Here is a 16,392-nt window from a genome sequence, read left to right as displayed (position 1 = left end):
CAGCCAGCCGGCGGCGACGCACATCGGCACATGGCCTGCCGCGCCGTGTAGCCCGTGGACCGAGGGATCCCGGACGGTCGTGCGCCGCCCGCCCCGCCCGCGCCCGCGCCCGGGCCCGCGCTGTCGCCGGCCGACCCGGCACGCTGCGCCCCAGCCACCCCGACACCCCAGACTAGCCACACCACACCACACCACACCACACACAGCCCCCGCCGCGTGCTGCGCTCGATCGTTGCACCTACGTGTCCGCGTATGTCATTGTCAGCCCATGCGCTGGCTCTATGCCAACTTACTTACTCGCGATGCCCTTCCTTCGCGTCCCCGCCTATAAAACATGGGCGCCAACCCTACCCTTGCCAAGCCAACGCAAGCAACACACACATCGTCTTCTCTTCTCAGCGAGCCAGAGCTATCAGACCTCGTCATTCACATCGCATCCAAACGTACTTGCAAAGTTCTTCCCTACCGCAAGCACTACGCGGCATCTTCCCACGTCCACTGGAAATGGAAGCTACCGACAGCCTCCTCATGGCCACCGAGCTCAGGCTGGGCCTCCCCGGCACCGACGACAAGCCACACAAGATCACCTCGGTGATGTCGCCGCCGGCGACTCCCAGGGGCAAGAAGCGCACCCTGGACGCCTTCGAGGCCACCGCCTCCGATGAGGCCGACAGGTCCGACGACGTCGAGACCGCAGCCCCCGTGCCCAAGTGAGTACCAGCCCAACCCCTTCAGCTTCCGTGCTCACTACCTTATTCTTCTTCCTCCAACTCCAAGGCCAGAGTTCTTACATGCATGCTTGTCTCAACTCTCGCAGAGCACAAGTTGTCGGGTGGCCGCCGGTGAGGCGCTGCTTCCAGGCGGCGGCGAGCAAGAGCAAGGCGAAGAAAGCGGACGAGGCCAGCAGCAAAAACACGCCGTCTGCGGCGGCGCCGGCGAGCACCAACGGCTCCTTCGTCAAAGTGAGCATGGACGGAGCGCCCTACCTGAGGAAGGTCGACATGAGGATGTACAAGGGCTACAGGGAGCTCAGGGAGGCCCTGGAGGCCATGTTCGTCTGCTTCTCCGGGGCAGACGGCGGCGCTTCCAACGGCGGCGGCGCAAACCCGGCCGAGTACGCCATCACCTACGAGGACAAGGACGGCGACCTCATGCTTGTCGGAGACGTGCCCTTCGAGTAAGTCTTGATCCATTTGATCACTTCTTCATCTTAAAGATCATTTTGTGAAGCAGTGACTTATGATCTTTGTTCTTGCGTTTTTGCAGTATGTTCAGCGGCACATGCAAGAAGTTGAGGATCATCAAGAGATCCGAAGCCACAGGCCTGGGATCCAAATGATGAAGATTTGAGAAGCAAGATGATATCATGGCCTCTCTCTCTTTTTTTCTTTTTAAGGTTTATACTTTTTGTTCTTCGATCTGGGTTCGATCACCAAGCCAAAAGGGATGAGCTTGGTGCATCAGAGAGCACACATGGATGTGTGCCCTTTGTTTGGGTCCTTGAAGTAGGCCTTTTTAGAAGCACAAAGGAGATGTGGAGATTTGGGTTAAACTCTCCATGTGTTTGTACAAACGAAACAGTTATATTGATTGTTGATCACTTATCATCATGCATGTTTTGCCGGGGGGCTTTCCTTCCGGTTTCCCCTTGGTTGTGCTTTTGTATTCAAGTTGTCAAGTCACTTTATCATCAACACTATTGTGTTGGTTGTTGTTTGTGAGCACCACTTGTTATGCATTCTCAATCCGAGTCCAAAGGATGTTTAGGTGCGGTGGGCAGTGATATCTGCGATGATCGAGCATTTCGACAACGTTTCAATCTGTTGTGTACGGTACAACCAAATTGGATGGATCTTCCACTTGTTTAGCTAAGACTGCAAACACAGATGGAACACATGTGATTTGTTTTGTACCACCGCAACATTTTAAGGTCTCTTTAATCGAAGGAATTTCAAACATATTGTGTACGATTTCTATATGCTTAGAGAACTTGATAGATTTGATAGGAAACCTTTTGGATGTTACTTATGAGCCACTTCTCATCCGATACCAAATAGAAATTTCTATTCGAGAGTTCATATGCTATGTAAAAAAATCGCCATAGTGCCAATTCCGTTCCGACATGGTTTTCAATCCTGTTAAGATTCAAGGGTTTCTAACATCACATTCCTGTGTTTTAGAGTCTTGCGAACCGTGGAGGCTCTGTTGAATCTTAGACCTAATGACACTACGAAAGGAAGGACGACTAGTTCCATCCGAATCTTTGGCCCATGTTCCCAGAGACGTTGACTTGAATCGGAATTCGGAACCATGTGCCGCTGATGAGATAAAATTCGATCGCAGCCTCATTCATGGCCGATTACTCGATCCAAAATACCAAATTGTAGACAGCAGCTCAGTCAAACGAGATTCACAAGACTGGTCAAGCGAGTAACACACACGGCCCATGCAATCCGGCCTGCATTTTGCTGTCAACACATGCGCCGGTCGATCCGTGGGCGGACAGCGCGCATGCGGTGCACATGACCGCTGGATCCAAGCGTCCACACCACCGGCATCCATCATCAATAAATCGAGTGAGGTCTTCCCACACACACAAAAAAAAAAAGAGTGAGGTCTTCATCTTCTTCCTTTTTTTTGCCGGGGGAAAGAGTATCCCTCTTTATCCCACTTCTCAAGAGAAAATTACATAAACTGACTGCAATCATCTTCATACTAGAAGCACAAAAGAAATCGAAACCACCCTTTGTGCCTTCAGGGATGGTCTTTATGGCTTTCCCCCCCTACTTTTTTACCGGAAGAAGTGAGGTCTTCATCCACATCCCAAGACCAAATTAGCCATCTTTATTAGTATTATTTTGAGTCTAATTAGCCATCTTTATTAAGAATATTTTTTTTGAAACGGCTTTATAAAGAATTTAAGATACAAGAGAAAACGAAGTCTACTACTATACCCCTTGTGCCTTCTGGATGGTGCGATGGCTTGGCTGCTGAAGTAGATGGTGCCTGGAGAAACGGTAGGCACATGTGCCCTTCAGAAAAGAGAGAGGGAGATAATAGCCGTCTGGTCGACACAAATTTCGGTGCAAATCATCGTTGTCTGGCCATCGACGTGTATCCTGCTGGTTCGATGTGCGCCCCTCAACAGTGAGATATATTCCTAGCACAAGTTGCGATATTCGGGGACAGATTCGACAGTGCAGAAACCTCCCACGTATAAACTGCAAACTCTTGCTAGTCATCTGATTAGACGGGACTCGACCGACGGAACGCGTCAACTGATGTGCGGACGACAGAGCTTCTCGTACATGGTCATGTTCACAATTTGTCACTACCACCGACGTGGAACACATGGACTAATAATAAAGCTTCCGGAGCCTACCTATGTACAACAAAAACCGAGACGCGCAGATGACTTGGCGCAACTAACGCACCTTTCTAGTACTACATGATACGATACTGGAGCTGGATACTTGGGGGTCAGAATTCAGAAGCTTCCTCCCTCCTAGAGCAGGGCTTAGTCGCTGGCGTCAGATGTCATGAAGTCGTCGGCGTACATGTAGGAGACTGGTTTCCTCTGTTTGTCCTGCAGGGAACCCATCCTCGAGTCCAAGATCGCCAGCTGGGAGACGACCCAGTTGGGGTTGTTCCTCCCCTCAACCCACAGCGCTTCGCCGGTGCTCTTGTGCTTGAAGTCTGGATACCTTGGGTTCTTCTGCTGACACGTACGTAAAATCATTAGTCATCATTGTATGGATTAGGCGGAGGGGGCATATATTTCTTCAAAGAAAACGTATGATGGCCAAATCATTGGTGCAAACAAATGAATATACATGAATGAAAATGCAACCGACTGCTAAGATGAAGCTTGTGGGGGGCTAGGGACGGAAGATGGCACGAGACTTCACAACCTAACACGGTGTGGCTGAACCTAACATGATGAATCCTTTTTGCAAGTTATTAAGAAGAAAAGTCAAGAGCTATTTGGAGATTCCAATTATAAAATTAGACCAAACTAAAACTAATCGCAGTCCCATGTAATACAATATCTTGTAGCATGGAGAGGGGGAATAACGTAAACCGAATTGATTTAGTGTACCTCCATAAAATTAATAGTTATCGATTTAGTGTGCCTCCATAAAATTATACTATAAAGTTTCAGAAAATCTGTAAAATAGTTACCGATCTAATGTTGTACCTCCATAAAATTAATCTCAAATTCTGCAAATGTTTGGCAAGATGGACAAGAAAAAATACTAGAGAACTGTTCGCCCAAAGAATTTCATGAAAACTACTCCCTCCGTCCCATAATATAAGAGCGTAAAACGCTCTTATATTATGGAATGGAGGGAGTAATAAATTATGAACTACATGTAAAGAGGGAGAAAACAATAAAAGTGACTATCCACACGAAATTCCTATTCCCTCCGTTCTGAATTATAAGATGTTCTAACTTTTTTTCTGATTCGGATATACATAGACACATTTTAGTGCATTCACTCATTTCTCAGTCCGTATGTAGTCGACGTTGAAATATCCAAAACATCTTATAAAAGTGAACAGAGGGAGTACTTTGTTACTCCTAATGCTAATAGAGGAGAGAGAATACAGGGAGGGGATCCAACTGAGTGGAGATGAGAAAAGGAGGAAGATAACCCATCACATCAGTTTTTATCTCGTCGGTGATCATAATCTTTCTCCTCTCAGTCCAATAGCTCGCTTGGCTAACTCAATGCTAGAGTATACAACCAGATCTCATCCTTTCCCTCTCATGTCCAGCGATCATGAACAGAGATATTGACGTGGCACCAACCACAGCAGTGCACCAACAGCAATAGCTTCAGCGATGAAGAGGTTCAACAACAGTGGCAATAGCCAATAGCAATGACGGAAAGCAATGCTGGCACCTCGCAGTCCTCCCTTGTGGTCCATGCCCCCCTGATTTACGGGTCTTGTTCCCAGCAAATTATATTGCTGTCGAACCCTAAAGCACATATCACATTTGACCAGACATTTGGAAACTATGGTGTACTATACATATCATGGCGACCAAGGTTTTTAAGGCGGCCATAAGGTGATCAACCCCTGCCTTACCGCCTAAGCTCCTAAGGTGGAAGAAATGTTTTGGCGCTGCCAGGGCACCTTACAGCCTAAGCGGCATCAAAGTGTCGCCTTATGGACACCTTAAAAACATGGATGGTGTTTTACTTTCATTTGTTACTGGTCTTTTCTAGAAATTCAAGATGAATGATTTTGACAATTCTCTGTGAGCATATAACACTGAACCATAGTTTTTAAGGCGGTAAAGCAAGGCGAGGGCGAGGCCCCTAAGCCCTGCCACCTTAGCTTTTAAAATTTAAGGTGAGGAGGTAAGGCGTGGCAAGGCGACGCCTTAGCCATTACAGGAACAGAACAGTGGGCAGTTTAGCACATATATTACAACGGGAAATGGAAAAGAGTGAAAAATGGCCCACTGGTTATGCACTTCCCCATGGCCCAAAAGCCCAAGTAGTAGCCATATACTCCTCCCATGGCCTAATTCCACTGCCCCTCTGTTCTCCCTCAGCACAACCACCACACATCTTCAGCTCCCTTTTCCTCCTGATACAAGCACATAACCCTCACACTCATCCCTTCTCCTCACAACCCCACCAGACCCTACTCCCTCACTGCAACCTCTATTCATCCTCACAACGACAGCAGAGTATATAGGGGAGGGGAAGGCGAATGTGGAAGCACACACGCGACAGGATGCTTGCGGGAGTGCAGGAGGTGGAGGGGTCGTCATCTCCAAGCCCCAGGGGCAGCCACAGCGAGGAACATGAAGTGGGAGAGACCCCTGGAGGCGGCAGACACTTCAATAAGGCAGCCATACGCTAGATGTCTAAGGCACAGGTGACACCTTGCCACCCTAGGGCTCCTCAGCACTGAAGCAACACTTACGCAATGCCTTGCAATCACGACTGACACAAGTGATAAGTCATAACCCACTGAGCAACTCAAGCAGCAATATTGCCACAGTACTTATGTTGATTAAGCCGGCACAGAATATATAAGGTGTGCAGAACACTGAGGAAGGGCCCAGGCACTCTTCTAAAATTTCGGAAGCCATGCCCAATCTTCCTGTCCAAAGGGAAAAATGGAAAATACAAGCCCTGAGTCTTGAACCAAAGAAGAAAAAATATTAAAGAGAGTTCTTATTTTATTTCATGTTTCTCGGCTACATTCGGCATCTTACCATTTTTATTTTCCATGTTGGCTACTCTCCAAGACTCCTCTCTGTCTCTCAACTAAGTGATTCTAAAAATGCAGGAATAGGGTAGGAATGCATGCGTAAAACAGAGGACTGGTAAACCCATTCCTATGATCCCAAGGGGCCTTAACAGTGTGCCCATGTTTTGTACTCAGTCATTTGCTAATGGATGCACACTCCTAAAATGTGTGGTTTACATACAAAGACAGACATTAGCGCATAGAAAACAATATACGTCAAAGCATCTAAAATTCTAAATGCCCCAAAAGGAATAAAAGAAGGAGATGTAACCTTATCTTTCCTGTTATCCCACCATTCAAGAGGATTAGCAAAGAATGCTTGCCACAGTGCTTCAGTTGAACGGGAGGAGGAACTCATGTAATCTCCCTTCTTATTCTCAGTTGAACCAGAGGTAGAATCAGTACCAACATACTCTCCATGCTTTCCACCTTTAATTCACAACCAAGTGTCACCCATTACTATTTTCCAATATATTTTTCTTACATCAATATACAGCTACCTGGCATGCAGTTATGTGTATCTAGAGCCTCTTAAGAGTTGAGACCAGGCTATATACATACAGGAAAGATGTAATTTTGAACCAAGAATGCCCAATTAAACAAATCCATAAAACTTGATGCAATTCAGTGTGCAAATGTCTGACAATCAAGCGAGAAAGAGTACTCATCTTGTGTTGCAATTTTTGGCATTATAGTCCAGGATAAATTTGGCTACATAAGATAACTTCTCACAGCCTTCTCTGCAATCTTTCAGAAGTAACTTGCTATATTCTAAAAGGTGCACAGGATTTAACACTTTAAATAGAGACCTTAAATAGAGGGGCCTATAACACGTGATTTTGAAGACTACAGAACAATATCCAAGCTCCAGAATGACTAGGCATTGAACATTGACAGTTTGAAGGAAATGTGAGCACTACAAAATGTAAACAATTACACTACTGCCATCTACTGAAAGTAAATATCGCGAACAGGCAAATAAATAACATAAGACAGAAGTATGAACATTGAGAAGAGAAGCAGTAGCTTTACGATACAAAATGAAGATATAAGCAAGCCAGCTCGAGTTAAATCCATACCGTCCTGGCTTGACTCTGAATATAACCGCACAGGTTGGAAGGACTCAATGAAGTTGAATTGTTGAACGACAACCTGCAAAATATACAGGTACTGTTCAAAACCACGAGAAGGAGCCGTGATGGCAACAGCATGAAAAGAAAATATGTTAAGTCAAATACAAATTATTTGCAGAGATGTACCTTGTAGTAAACCTGCCTCTTCTCAGGCCCCTCATCAACAGTATCTGATACAAGCTGTCCAGAAACAAATATTCGGTCTCCCTGTTTTACATGCTCAGAGGCCATAATAGCCAAGTCATCCCAAAATGCAAGAGTTACCCTACAACCACCACCCATTAAACACTTATGATTAATACTCATAATAATTCATATTAAGAATGTAATGGACAATTATGTAAAGTTGTAAACCATTATTTAACATGTGACAAACAGACGGTACAGCATGACTTGAATAGCAACAAAGAGGTACAGTTCCAAATTATCCTTAAGTGATGCAACAAACTTTAGTTTTGGGTTAGCAAACTTATTAGTCAAAGGGAAAGAATTATTGCATCATGCAAATCGGAGTTTCAGACTTAACTAATCTGTTAATCATGCTGTTGACTTCATGCTTAATCTGTACCATGCTCTTGGTTTCATGCTTAACCTGTAAATGATGCTTGCAGAAGATGTCCACAACACGTTTGTTGATAACATATTTCTGAATCTTGTCAAGTGGTACATAACTCTTATAGCTACTCCCTCCATCCCATAATATAAGAGCGTTTTTGACACTACACTAGTGTAAAAAACACTCTTATATTATGGGATGGAAGGAGTAGCTAACAACCCCAAAGAAGAAGCATACTAAAACATTTTCCTGCCCCAACTAAAGTCCCTTTAAACTGAGGCATCAATCTACGGCAAGGAACCGTACATAGCGCACGTTTGTTCTATTAGTAATTTGTAACATCTCCATATTTACATCAACAGAAAATTGATGGCCTATTGATTGATGGTGCAAAAAAACGGGCAAATTGCTCCCCTCTGCATAGTGCCGAACATTTGGCGGCATCCACGAACTACCATGCTAGTTACACTACTAAACACGGCCAAACACGTTAACGGCATCCACGCGAGCTGTAATCATGAGCCAGCACAGCTCAGGCTCAGCCAATGCGAAATTACTTACCATGTGGTCTCGGTGGCCGACTTCCAGACGGCAATGCGCCCCCGCGCGACGGAGGCGCCGCTGGGGAGCTGGCGCAGCTCGATGTCGGTGCCCACCGTCCCTATAAGCCGCACCGAGTTGCAGAGCTCCCTGCTCCACGGGATCTCGTCCGGGCGCTGCGTCGTCGGAGCCGCCTGCTGCGGCGCGGCGGCATCGCCGTAGCCGGCCGAGCAGCGGAGGCGGCCGCTCCGCGAGAGCAGCGGCGGCAGGCGGAGATGGGAGGAGCTGAGGAGGGTACGGCGGCGGCGGCCGGGGCCCGAGCTCAAGGTAGGGTTTAGGGTTTTGAGCGGGGAGGCGACGGCGAGGAGAGCCATGGCGATAATTTCGGGATTTTGCCTTCCTTTCCACTCTCGAGAGTGGCCTCGCGAGTTTATTGCCCGGGGGAGGAAAGTGTGGCTTCTTCTTTCTCTGCTGCCTGGGCCCAAAACGTGTGGCTATAGTGGCTGACAATGCGGGCCCACCCGCCAGTGTCTCGACTATAACCCTTGCACATCCTCACTACTACAAATCAAACTAAGCTGGCAATGTCAGGCACAATTCTTCACTGCTCTATTCCAAACTGATGTACATAATTTTCAACAGGAAAAACAGCAGACATGTACACAAGTAACCTCATACATTGATGTACACAAGTAACCTCATACATTAGCAACATGGTATTTCAGAGGGGACGCATTTTCGCCGGTTACAAATAATACTGCTGCATGGCCTGCAAGAACAACAAAAACAGGGAGCAATGTGCTAGAACATCACGGTGTTTTTACATACACAACTTTACTCTTCTAGTTCACGATCGTTGGCCCGGTCCTCATGTGCTCTCTTTCCTACTCGATGCCTCTAGCTCCCTTTTCTCTTCATCGTCGCTGCTGCTGACCGCCGTGGGGGTTGTGGGTGGAGGCTGGTCGCCGCCTTCCTCGGGTTCTTTCTTCAGTTCTGTTTCAAATTCCTTGGCTGCCTGAGAGTGGATTTAGATAGAGAGACAGGTAAGGAAACAAGTCATAAACTGGGACTGAATAGTCTGCCTACAGAGAAGAGTAACAGTAATATGACTTGATAGGACAAAACAAACTAGAGCAGCGTTCCTCAGAATATACAAACAAGTGCTAGGTCTCATGTATATAGCCATATTAGTCAAGAACACTGTTGTCATCCTTAAGAGTTGGCAGTGCTCATTTTCAGACATGTAGAGGCAGCGAAGGAGGAGTATGCAAGCACATGTTTTTGACTGTGAATCCAGGACTGTGTGATTTGGGTATTTGATCAAAATGCATATCAGAACATATCACTGGTGCAGGAGGAAATCAGGTTGAGCCATGTATTTAGCATAGCTCTCTATTTCCCTCCAATACTTATCCCACCAAATTCCCATTGCTTCACGGGCAAATCAAAAGCACACTAGAGCACATTGACCACAGATCCAAGACCTCACACTCATGCTGACCCATGCATCAGCAAGTGCAAGTACAGAAGGAATGGGACAACCACACACATTTCGACTAGATAACATAACACAACATTGCAAAGCAGACAACAGCATGAAACACAGACCAAGATCATCTACCAAGGCATATATGTATATGTACCCGCCGAATGAATTCCTTGATGATTTAATCTAATAACTGCAAACCGCGCAGGCTAGCTCAAGTTTGTCTGGTTGTAAATCAAAATGGCCACAGTGATCGAGCTTAAAGCTTCAAATATTCCCAAACTATCCCGTTTTCATCGATAAGTTTCTCACATCAACCCAAATATTCCCTGATTGACACAATTATGTGCAATGAAAATGCTAGAGATGCGAGCACTGGGGCCCCACTCCTTAGTTCAGTTCATGTTAAAATGATTGAAATGACAGAACACATGCATGCAGTAGTGTTCATGCTGATCAGATAGCAGCATATAAAAATTACCAAAATCATCTACTTCAGCCAATTGGCACAAAGCATGTCCCATAGTCCCATAGTGTTAAAGCTCAAATGCTTCAGCGATTTGACTACCTGAATTAGGCATCTAGAAATCGAGTACTGATTTTAAGTTGCCCCTCTTTGTGACTTTGTTATACTCGACTGCCACGATTTCATAAGAAAAATAATTTCGCTGTTTTACAGACGGATACACGCTATCTTTACTAATTTAGGGTCCAATTCCGTACCTGCTGGAAGCTCTTGACGGTCTTGCCGACGCTGCGGCCGATCTCGGGGAGCTGCTTGGGCCCGAACAGCAGCGCGGCGACGCCGGCGATGACGACCATCTCCGGCACGCCGAGCCCGAACAGGCACTTGCACCCGAGCGCGCCGCCCCCCGCGCCCGTCCGCCTGGGCCGCGCGGCCACCGCCACGGAAGCCGCCGCCACGGCGAGCCCGCTGCCCGAGGCGAAGGAGGACGCCCTCGAGGAGAGCCAGGCGGCGGCGAGGCGCGCTCGGTACGCCGTACTCCTCGCCGGCGGTGGCGCTCGGGAGGAGGAGTAGGTCGCGACTGGAGCAATCACCATGGCTGCCGCTCGCTCGCCGGAGTGATAGGAAATGGGAGGAGTCGCGGAGATTTTTCTGATGGGATAGCGTTCTGTGGTTTCTGCGTCAGCACGTGCTTCTCTCGTGTGCTCTCGACGGCTGTTTTATGCACATGGGCCGTCATATGGTCCGGCCCATATGATTGGGCCACTGACAATAGGCTATAATTGTTTTGTGCGAGCAGGCGAGAAATAAACATCACTGATATCTCAAAAAAAAAAACATCACTGATTCTCTGCTGCAAAAAGAAGAACATCACTGATCTTCTGGGTTTCGGTCCAATGGCTATCTCTGATCAGATGCCCAACATTGGTGCAATTGTTCTTTCCCCTAAAACAAATGCTGCAACTGTTCTTCTGTGATTGTGATGACTACAGCGTCCTGCAGTTTTTTCTTTTAAGTAAGGTGCTCGGAAAAAAAGTTGCCCGTGCGGAATAGGGTATTTTGGAGGACGAGCTCCATGGCACTTGTTTTTTTTTGAAAAAAATTGAATATCATATTTTTAAGATTCAGAAAATCTGAAAAAATCACACGCGTTTATATGCAACTGTTCTTCTGTGATTGTGATGACTACAGCGTCTTGCAGTTTTTTCTTTTAAGTAAGGTGCTCGCAGAAAAGTTGCCCATGCGGAGTAGGGTATTTTGGAGGACGAGCTCCATGGTACTTGTTTTTTTTTTTGAAAAATTGAATATCATATTTTTAAGATTCAGAAAATCTAAAAAAATCACATGTGTTTATACTAATCTGTTTTACATGTGTGTACAGTACATTGTGGTGAGAGCTACACAAAAGACAAAAATCATGATTTTCTCCTTTTTGTGTAGCTGTCACCATAATGTGTTTCATCTTCAAATTATACACGCATGTACTATACATCCATATGAACGCGTGTGATATTTTAGATTTTTTTGAAACTTCAAATAAGATTTTCAACGGTGGTGATGATCCAACGGTCTTGAAGAGCTCCGACCAGTCTTGGTGGCATTGTTGAACTATCTTTTCAGCTCGGCCACCTCGTTTTGATGCTTATGTCTTCTGTGTGATATTTGTTGCGGGAGGCGGCGCTATCCACGGTTTGTTTTCTTGGTGCGTGCTTGACGTTTTGGAAACCTGACAACCTATCCAGTGTTCATGCGGGCTCTCGGCTGAGTGCTTCTGCCTTACCGGCAGTGCAATGCCCTTCGACCCTGGGCGACAGGGCAGAGGGCTTCTTCAGTGGTGTAGACATATGCCACTTTGACAACGTCTCGCCGACTAGGAGCAAATAAAGGTGAGATCTTTCTCCGATGGTCTCCTTGCCTTCTTGATATCGCCTTCCCACTCTGGTGTAGTTAGCAGGGTGAACAAGGCGTCGACATTGTAGCTATTTTGCTTCTTTGTTCGTTGTCTATTACTCCTTCCGTCCTATAATATAAGAGCGTTTTTTACACCAGTAGTTGTTTCCTCAACGCTATTGCTGTTTTTTTTTATGTCTATATGATGTTAGTCGCTGCAATTCCTGATCGGTTGTTGGCTTTATATTAACACAAAGGCGGGTTCATCTCGAGCCTTCATTCAAAAGAAATACTCCATCCATTCATAAATATAAGATGTTTTAAAGAAATTCTGAATAGATATATATACATGTTTCAGTGTGTTTGTTCATCATTTTGGTCCGTATGCAGTCTCTGTTGAAACATCTAAAACATTTTATATTGGTGAACGGAACGAGTAATTGATCACGTGCAGACGTGCCAAACTGTTGTGGAATATATGCCGTCGTACGTGCTTATCATCGCCAGCAATCCTCTCCGTTTTCCTCTCCGCTGACGGTGGTAGTACTCATGACGATAGGCCTACCAAGAAAAATATGACAAGAACAGAAGATTATTTTGGCTTCTCTTTGCAATGTCAAACACCAACCTCAGTATGCATGCGCCTCTCCATTCGCTCATGCTGCAGCTGCTCCATCGCGCCTATTTTCTTCTCGTGGCCTTGTCGGCCAGCGCGCATACTCAAATGCAATACTACCAAGTTCTCCCTTTTCACCAGTTTAGACCGGAGAAGTTGCAGATTACAGTAGCTTCAGGGAATTAACTACTGTAGGAGATAAGCTGGCGTTGCAAGTTACTTATAGTTTTGTCACTAAGCTACTGTCAATTACCTTAATTCCATGATGCCCATGTCAAGGTCGCTCCTTTTTCGCCCGCTGGTATCTGACCCACGCACCCACTCGCTTTCGTCGACATCGATCAACTCCTAGGCTTCCTGAACCTGTTTTGACTTCTCATTCACTACTGCCCACTGACACCTGCAATAGGTTCACCATTGATGCTGATCACTTGGCACAAATTAGGAGTTTCTGAAAGTAGAATGTGCGTGCAAATCACTTAACAGAAATTAGGAGTTTGGGAAACTAGAATGTGCGTGCTAATCACTTAACAATAAAAATCACCAATTATACTTCTAAACAGGATCATGCAAACCTTGGTGCAGTACTAGTCATCTGTATTGCATCAAAACCTTTAGTGTCCACTTCCAGTTCTGATATTCAGGCATTTCCATAGCGTATACGAGCCAGTTATTGGAATCGATTGCTTCTGTTTGACCACGACTTGCACTAGTCTACTTTTACCGAGATGCTTACTCGTCGATAGGTTCCAATCGTCCTGCCAACTTTTGTGCGTCATGAAAAGCGATTACGGGCATATTCCTCAGCAAGGCATATTCATTGGCGCTTCAAACGGACGGACGCGGATGACTCTTCCATATCTGGGCAATCATCAGGCCACCACTGAAGGACAGACATGAATGAACTGACATGGAAAACGACCAGCACAACAAACAAGAACGCGCTGAGATATTGTTGCGAGTTAAGACAGGAAATTCGTTCCTTGGTCCTTTTCAATTTCCAAATCCTGACAGTAATTACAGTAGTCGTTAATGCGTAAGCAGCTACACATGCATACTCGTGGCCTCGTGGGACAGTTGCAGGCAGCAGAGCTGCAGTTTTCTTCTGGTTCAGACGTTCAGCAGAGCAGAGTACCTGCCAGGGAAGAAGAGTTTACTGTGCTCGCAGGAAGCACCTTGTAGTGGCTGTCATGGCACTAATTTATTATTACCACTAATTGTCTTTGGAAAGCCCTCAGGTTTGCATTATGCATGTGGAGTTTTTAAAGGACAAGAAACAAGTAGGCTACCTTCCACAGAGCTCAGACAATGTTCCAACCTGAATCATGTCGCCTATGGCCTAAGGCTACCATATAGTAGTACCATTAGATTCAAGCCTTCAAGTTGAAGCAAGCATCACAAATCATGGTTCAACTAACAACCTAGCATCTCCTTGCAAAGACAGACATCACTTTGATTGAATGGACTAACAACCAAGGACAAAAATTATGTCATTGTGTTAATTTTGGTTCCAACTTGGTGCATGCAGTGTACTATCAGTGTATGGTTATAGTCAAAAGATCAACACAATTATAAGGGCAACGTTATTATCATCAGATTCAGACCTTCAGGCTAGCACCACAAAGACACAGAATCTAGATTCATTCCCACAAAATTTCTAATCACAAGCATCAAAATCAGAGTGAATGAACTAATAACAAATCTACCCCCTTCAATCTGCCACAAAGTCCTAGTTAGCTCTTTCTGGCATCAGATCATACATGTACATCCCCCAACTCCTCCTCACAATTCCTCGCATCCATGCCACGCCATGACCACCTCCCCAAGCTCCGTCCTAAGCGCGTCCCATCCGAACGCCTGGACCTCCTCCTCGTCGCCTGCCTCCAGCCGAAGCTCGACGAGCATCAGGGGCGGCGCCACCTCCGACATCTCCATGGACATGGCCACGAGCCCCGACAGGCCGCCCAGTGGCAGCCGCTCTACTCCTTTCTTGCCCACCATGAAGTAACCGAGCTTTGCGCCCGAGTGCCCGAGCTGCTCGACCATCTGCTCCGGCGACGCCGTCGTCATGAACCGCTTCTCCCGGCTCCGCCGGTTCTCGCCGAAGAGTCCCGACAGGTCGAGCCCCGGCGACATGCTTATGATGTCGAACGCGTTGAGCGTCGGCGGGGCCTGGAACAAGAGGTCGCGCTCCGGCGCGCCGCCGAGGAGGCTGCCGAGCTGCGAGTCCAGGCTGAGCGACCGTTTGAACCACGGGTGGCTGGAGAGCTCGGCGACCGTGAGGCGGGTGGCTGGGTTTGGGTCGAGCAGGCGGCTCACGAGGCGTCGCGCCGGCTGGGACACCCACTCCGGGAGCGTGTACTCGCGGCGGTGCGCCTTCCTGCACATCTCGGCGATGTTGGAGTCGTCGAACGGCAGGCGGCCGGCGAGGAGGACGTAGAGGATGACGCCGCAGGACCATGCGTCGGCCTTGACGCCGTCGTAGGCCTTGCGGCGGAGCACCTCGGGCGCGGCGAAGGCGGGCGTGCCGCAGGCGGTGTGCAGGCGGCCGTCGTCGCGGTGGGACTCCGGGAGCGCGGCGAGGCCGAAGTCGCAGACCTTGAGGTTGCCGTCGGCGTCGATGAGGACGTTCTGCGGCTTGACGTCGCGATGGGAGACGCCGCGCGCGTGGCAGTAGATGAGCGCGGAGACGAGCTGGAGGAAGACGCGGCGCGCGGCGTGCTCGGGGAGGCGGCGCGACGGGAGCGAGGCGAGCCTGGAGAGCAGGTCGCCGCCGGGGGCGAGCTCCATGACGAGGTAGACCTTGGAGCGCGTGGCGAGCACCTCGTGGAGGCGCAGCACGTTGGGGTGGCGGAGGCGGCGCATGGCGGAGACCTCGCCGAGCACGCGCGCGTCCATGCCGGCCGTGGCGGCCAGCTCGGGCTTGTCGAGCACCTTGATGGCCACGGCCTCGCCGCCGACGAGGGAGCGCGCGTGGTAGACCTTGGCGAAGGTGCCGCGGCCGAGGAGGCGGCCGAGCTCGTACTTGCCGAGCAGCGGGGCGGCGTGCTTGCCTGCCTTGCTCTTGGCGACGGCCATGGGCGGCGGCGACACCGAGGCGAGAGCGGGCGGGATGCTCTGGCTGGCGTGGCGGGCTACGCGGTGGTGCTGTGGTTTACAGGGGGCGTCGGTATATATTGGGGCGACCGTGGTTGGGCTCCTCACGTTGTTTATGCCCTAGTGGGCTCTCTGTTTTTGTCTCTAGCTTTTGTATTAGTGCTGGCAGAAGAGTGTTTACTTCTCGTGCATTCGCCTCGGAGAAACAAATAGTAATTGGACCGTAGATATTACTACATAATATTCGTTTTATTAAGCATAATAAAACTAGATCTTCTTCATTGGCAGCAAGATATGGTCCGGCCGAAGCTGGACTTCACAGGTCACGGTGAGGAC

General features: G+C 47.9%; 3 protein-coding genes across 4 annotated transcripts; 1 reads left to right on the top strand and 2 right to left on the bottom strand.

Annotated features, from left to right (window-relative positions):
- Nucleotides 1-349: 349 nt before the first annotated feature.
- Nucleotides 350-1,610, top strand: LOC123116934 (auxin-responsive protein IAA12). The gene is made up of 3 exons (XM_044537800.1): nucleotides 350-710; nucleotides 818-1,177; nucleotides 1,267-1,610. Exons 1-3 carry the CDS (start codon nucleotides 505-507, stop codon nucleotides 1,337-1,339), a joined length of 639 nt encoding a protein of 212 aa, XP_044393735.1. The 5' UTR covers nucleotides 350-504; the 3' UTR covers nucleotides 1,340-1,610.
- Nucleotides 1,611-3,215: 1,605 nt separating this feature from the next.
- LOC123113243 (protein OSB2, chloroplastic) lies at nucleotides 3,216-8,940 on the bottom strand. Of its 2 annotated transcripts, none has more exons than XM_044534435.1 (5): nucleotides 8,524-8,932; nucleotides 7,533-7,671; nucleotides 7,353-7,425; nucleotides 6,545-6,702; nucleotides 3,216-3,715 (listed from the first exon to the last, which is right to left on the bottom strand). In XM_044534435.1, the coding sequence occupies exons 1-5, from the start codon at nucleotides 8,874-8,876 to the stop codon at nucleotides 3,518-3,520; spliced, it is 921 nt and encodes a 306-aa protein (XP_044390370.1). In that variant the 5' UTR covers nucleotides 8,877-8,932; the 3' UTR covers nucleotides 3,216-3,517. The 2 variants fall into 2 exon arrangements, with proteins under 2 accessions (XP_044390370.1, XP_044390371.1); XM_044534436.1 differs by lacking the exon at nucleotides 3,216-3,715 and adding an exon at nucleotides 5,992-6,123 and having other exon boundaries at nucleotides 8,524-8,940.
- A 221-nt stretch (nucleotides 8,941-9,161) lies between these two features.
- LOC123113242 (CBL-interacting protein kinase 7) lies at nucleotides 9,162-16,126 on the bottom strand. The gene is made up of 3 exons (XM_044534434.1): nucleotides 14,747-16,126; nucleotides 10,712-10,874; nucleotides 9,162-9,517 (listed from the first exon to the last, which is right to left on the bottom strand). Exons 1-3 carry the CDS (start codon nucleotides 16,036-16,038, stop codon nucleotides 9,371-9,373), a joined length of 1,602 nt encoding a protein of 533 aa, XP_044390369.1. The 5' UTR covers nucleotides 16,039-16,126; the 3' UTR covers nucleotides 9,162-9,370.
- Nucleotides 16,127-16,392: the final 266 nt, after the last annotated feature.

The sequence above is a fragment of the Triticum aestivum genome, chromosome 5B (genome assembly GCF_018294505.1).
Source record: "Triticum aestivum cultivar Chinese Spring chromosome 5B, IWGSC CS RefSeq v2.1, whole genome shotgun sequence".
Lineage (NCBI taxonomy): Eukaryota > Viridiplantae > Streptophyta > Magnoliopsida > Poales > Poaceae > Triticum > Triticum aestivum.
Note: the sequence above shows the minus strand (reverse complement) of the source record. Positions and strands in the feature narration are given on the sequence as shown.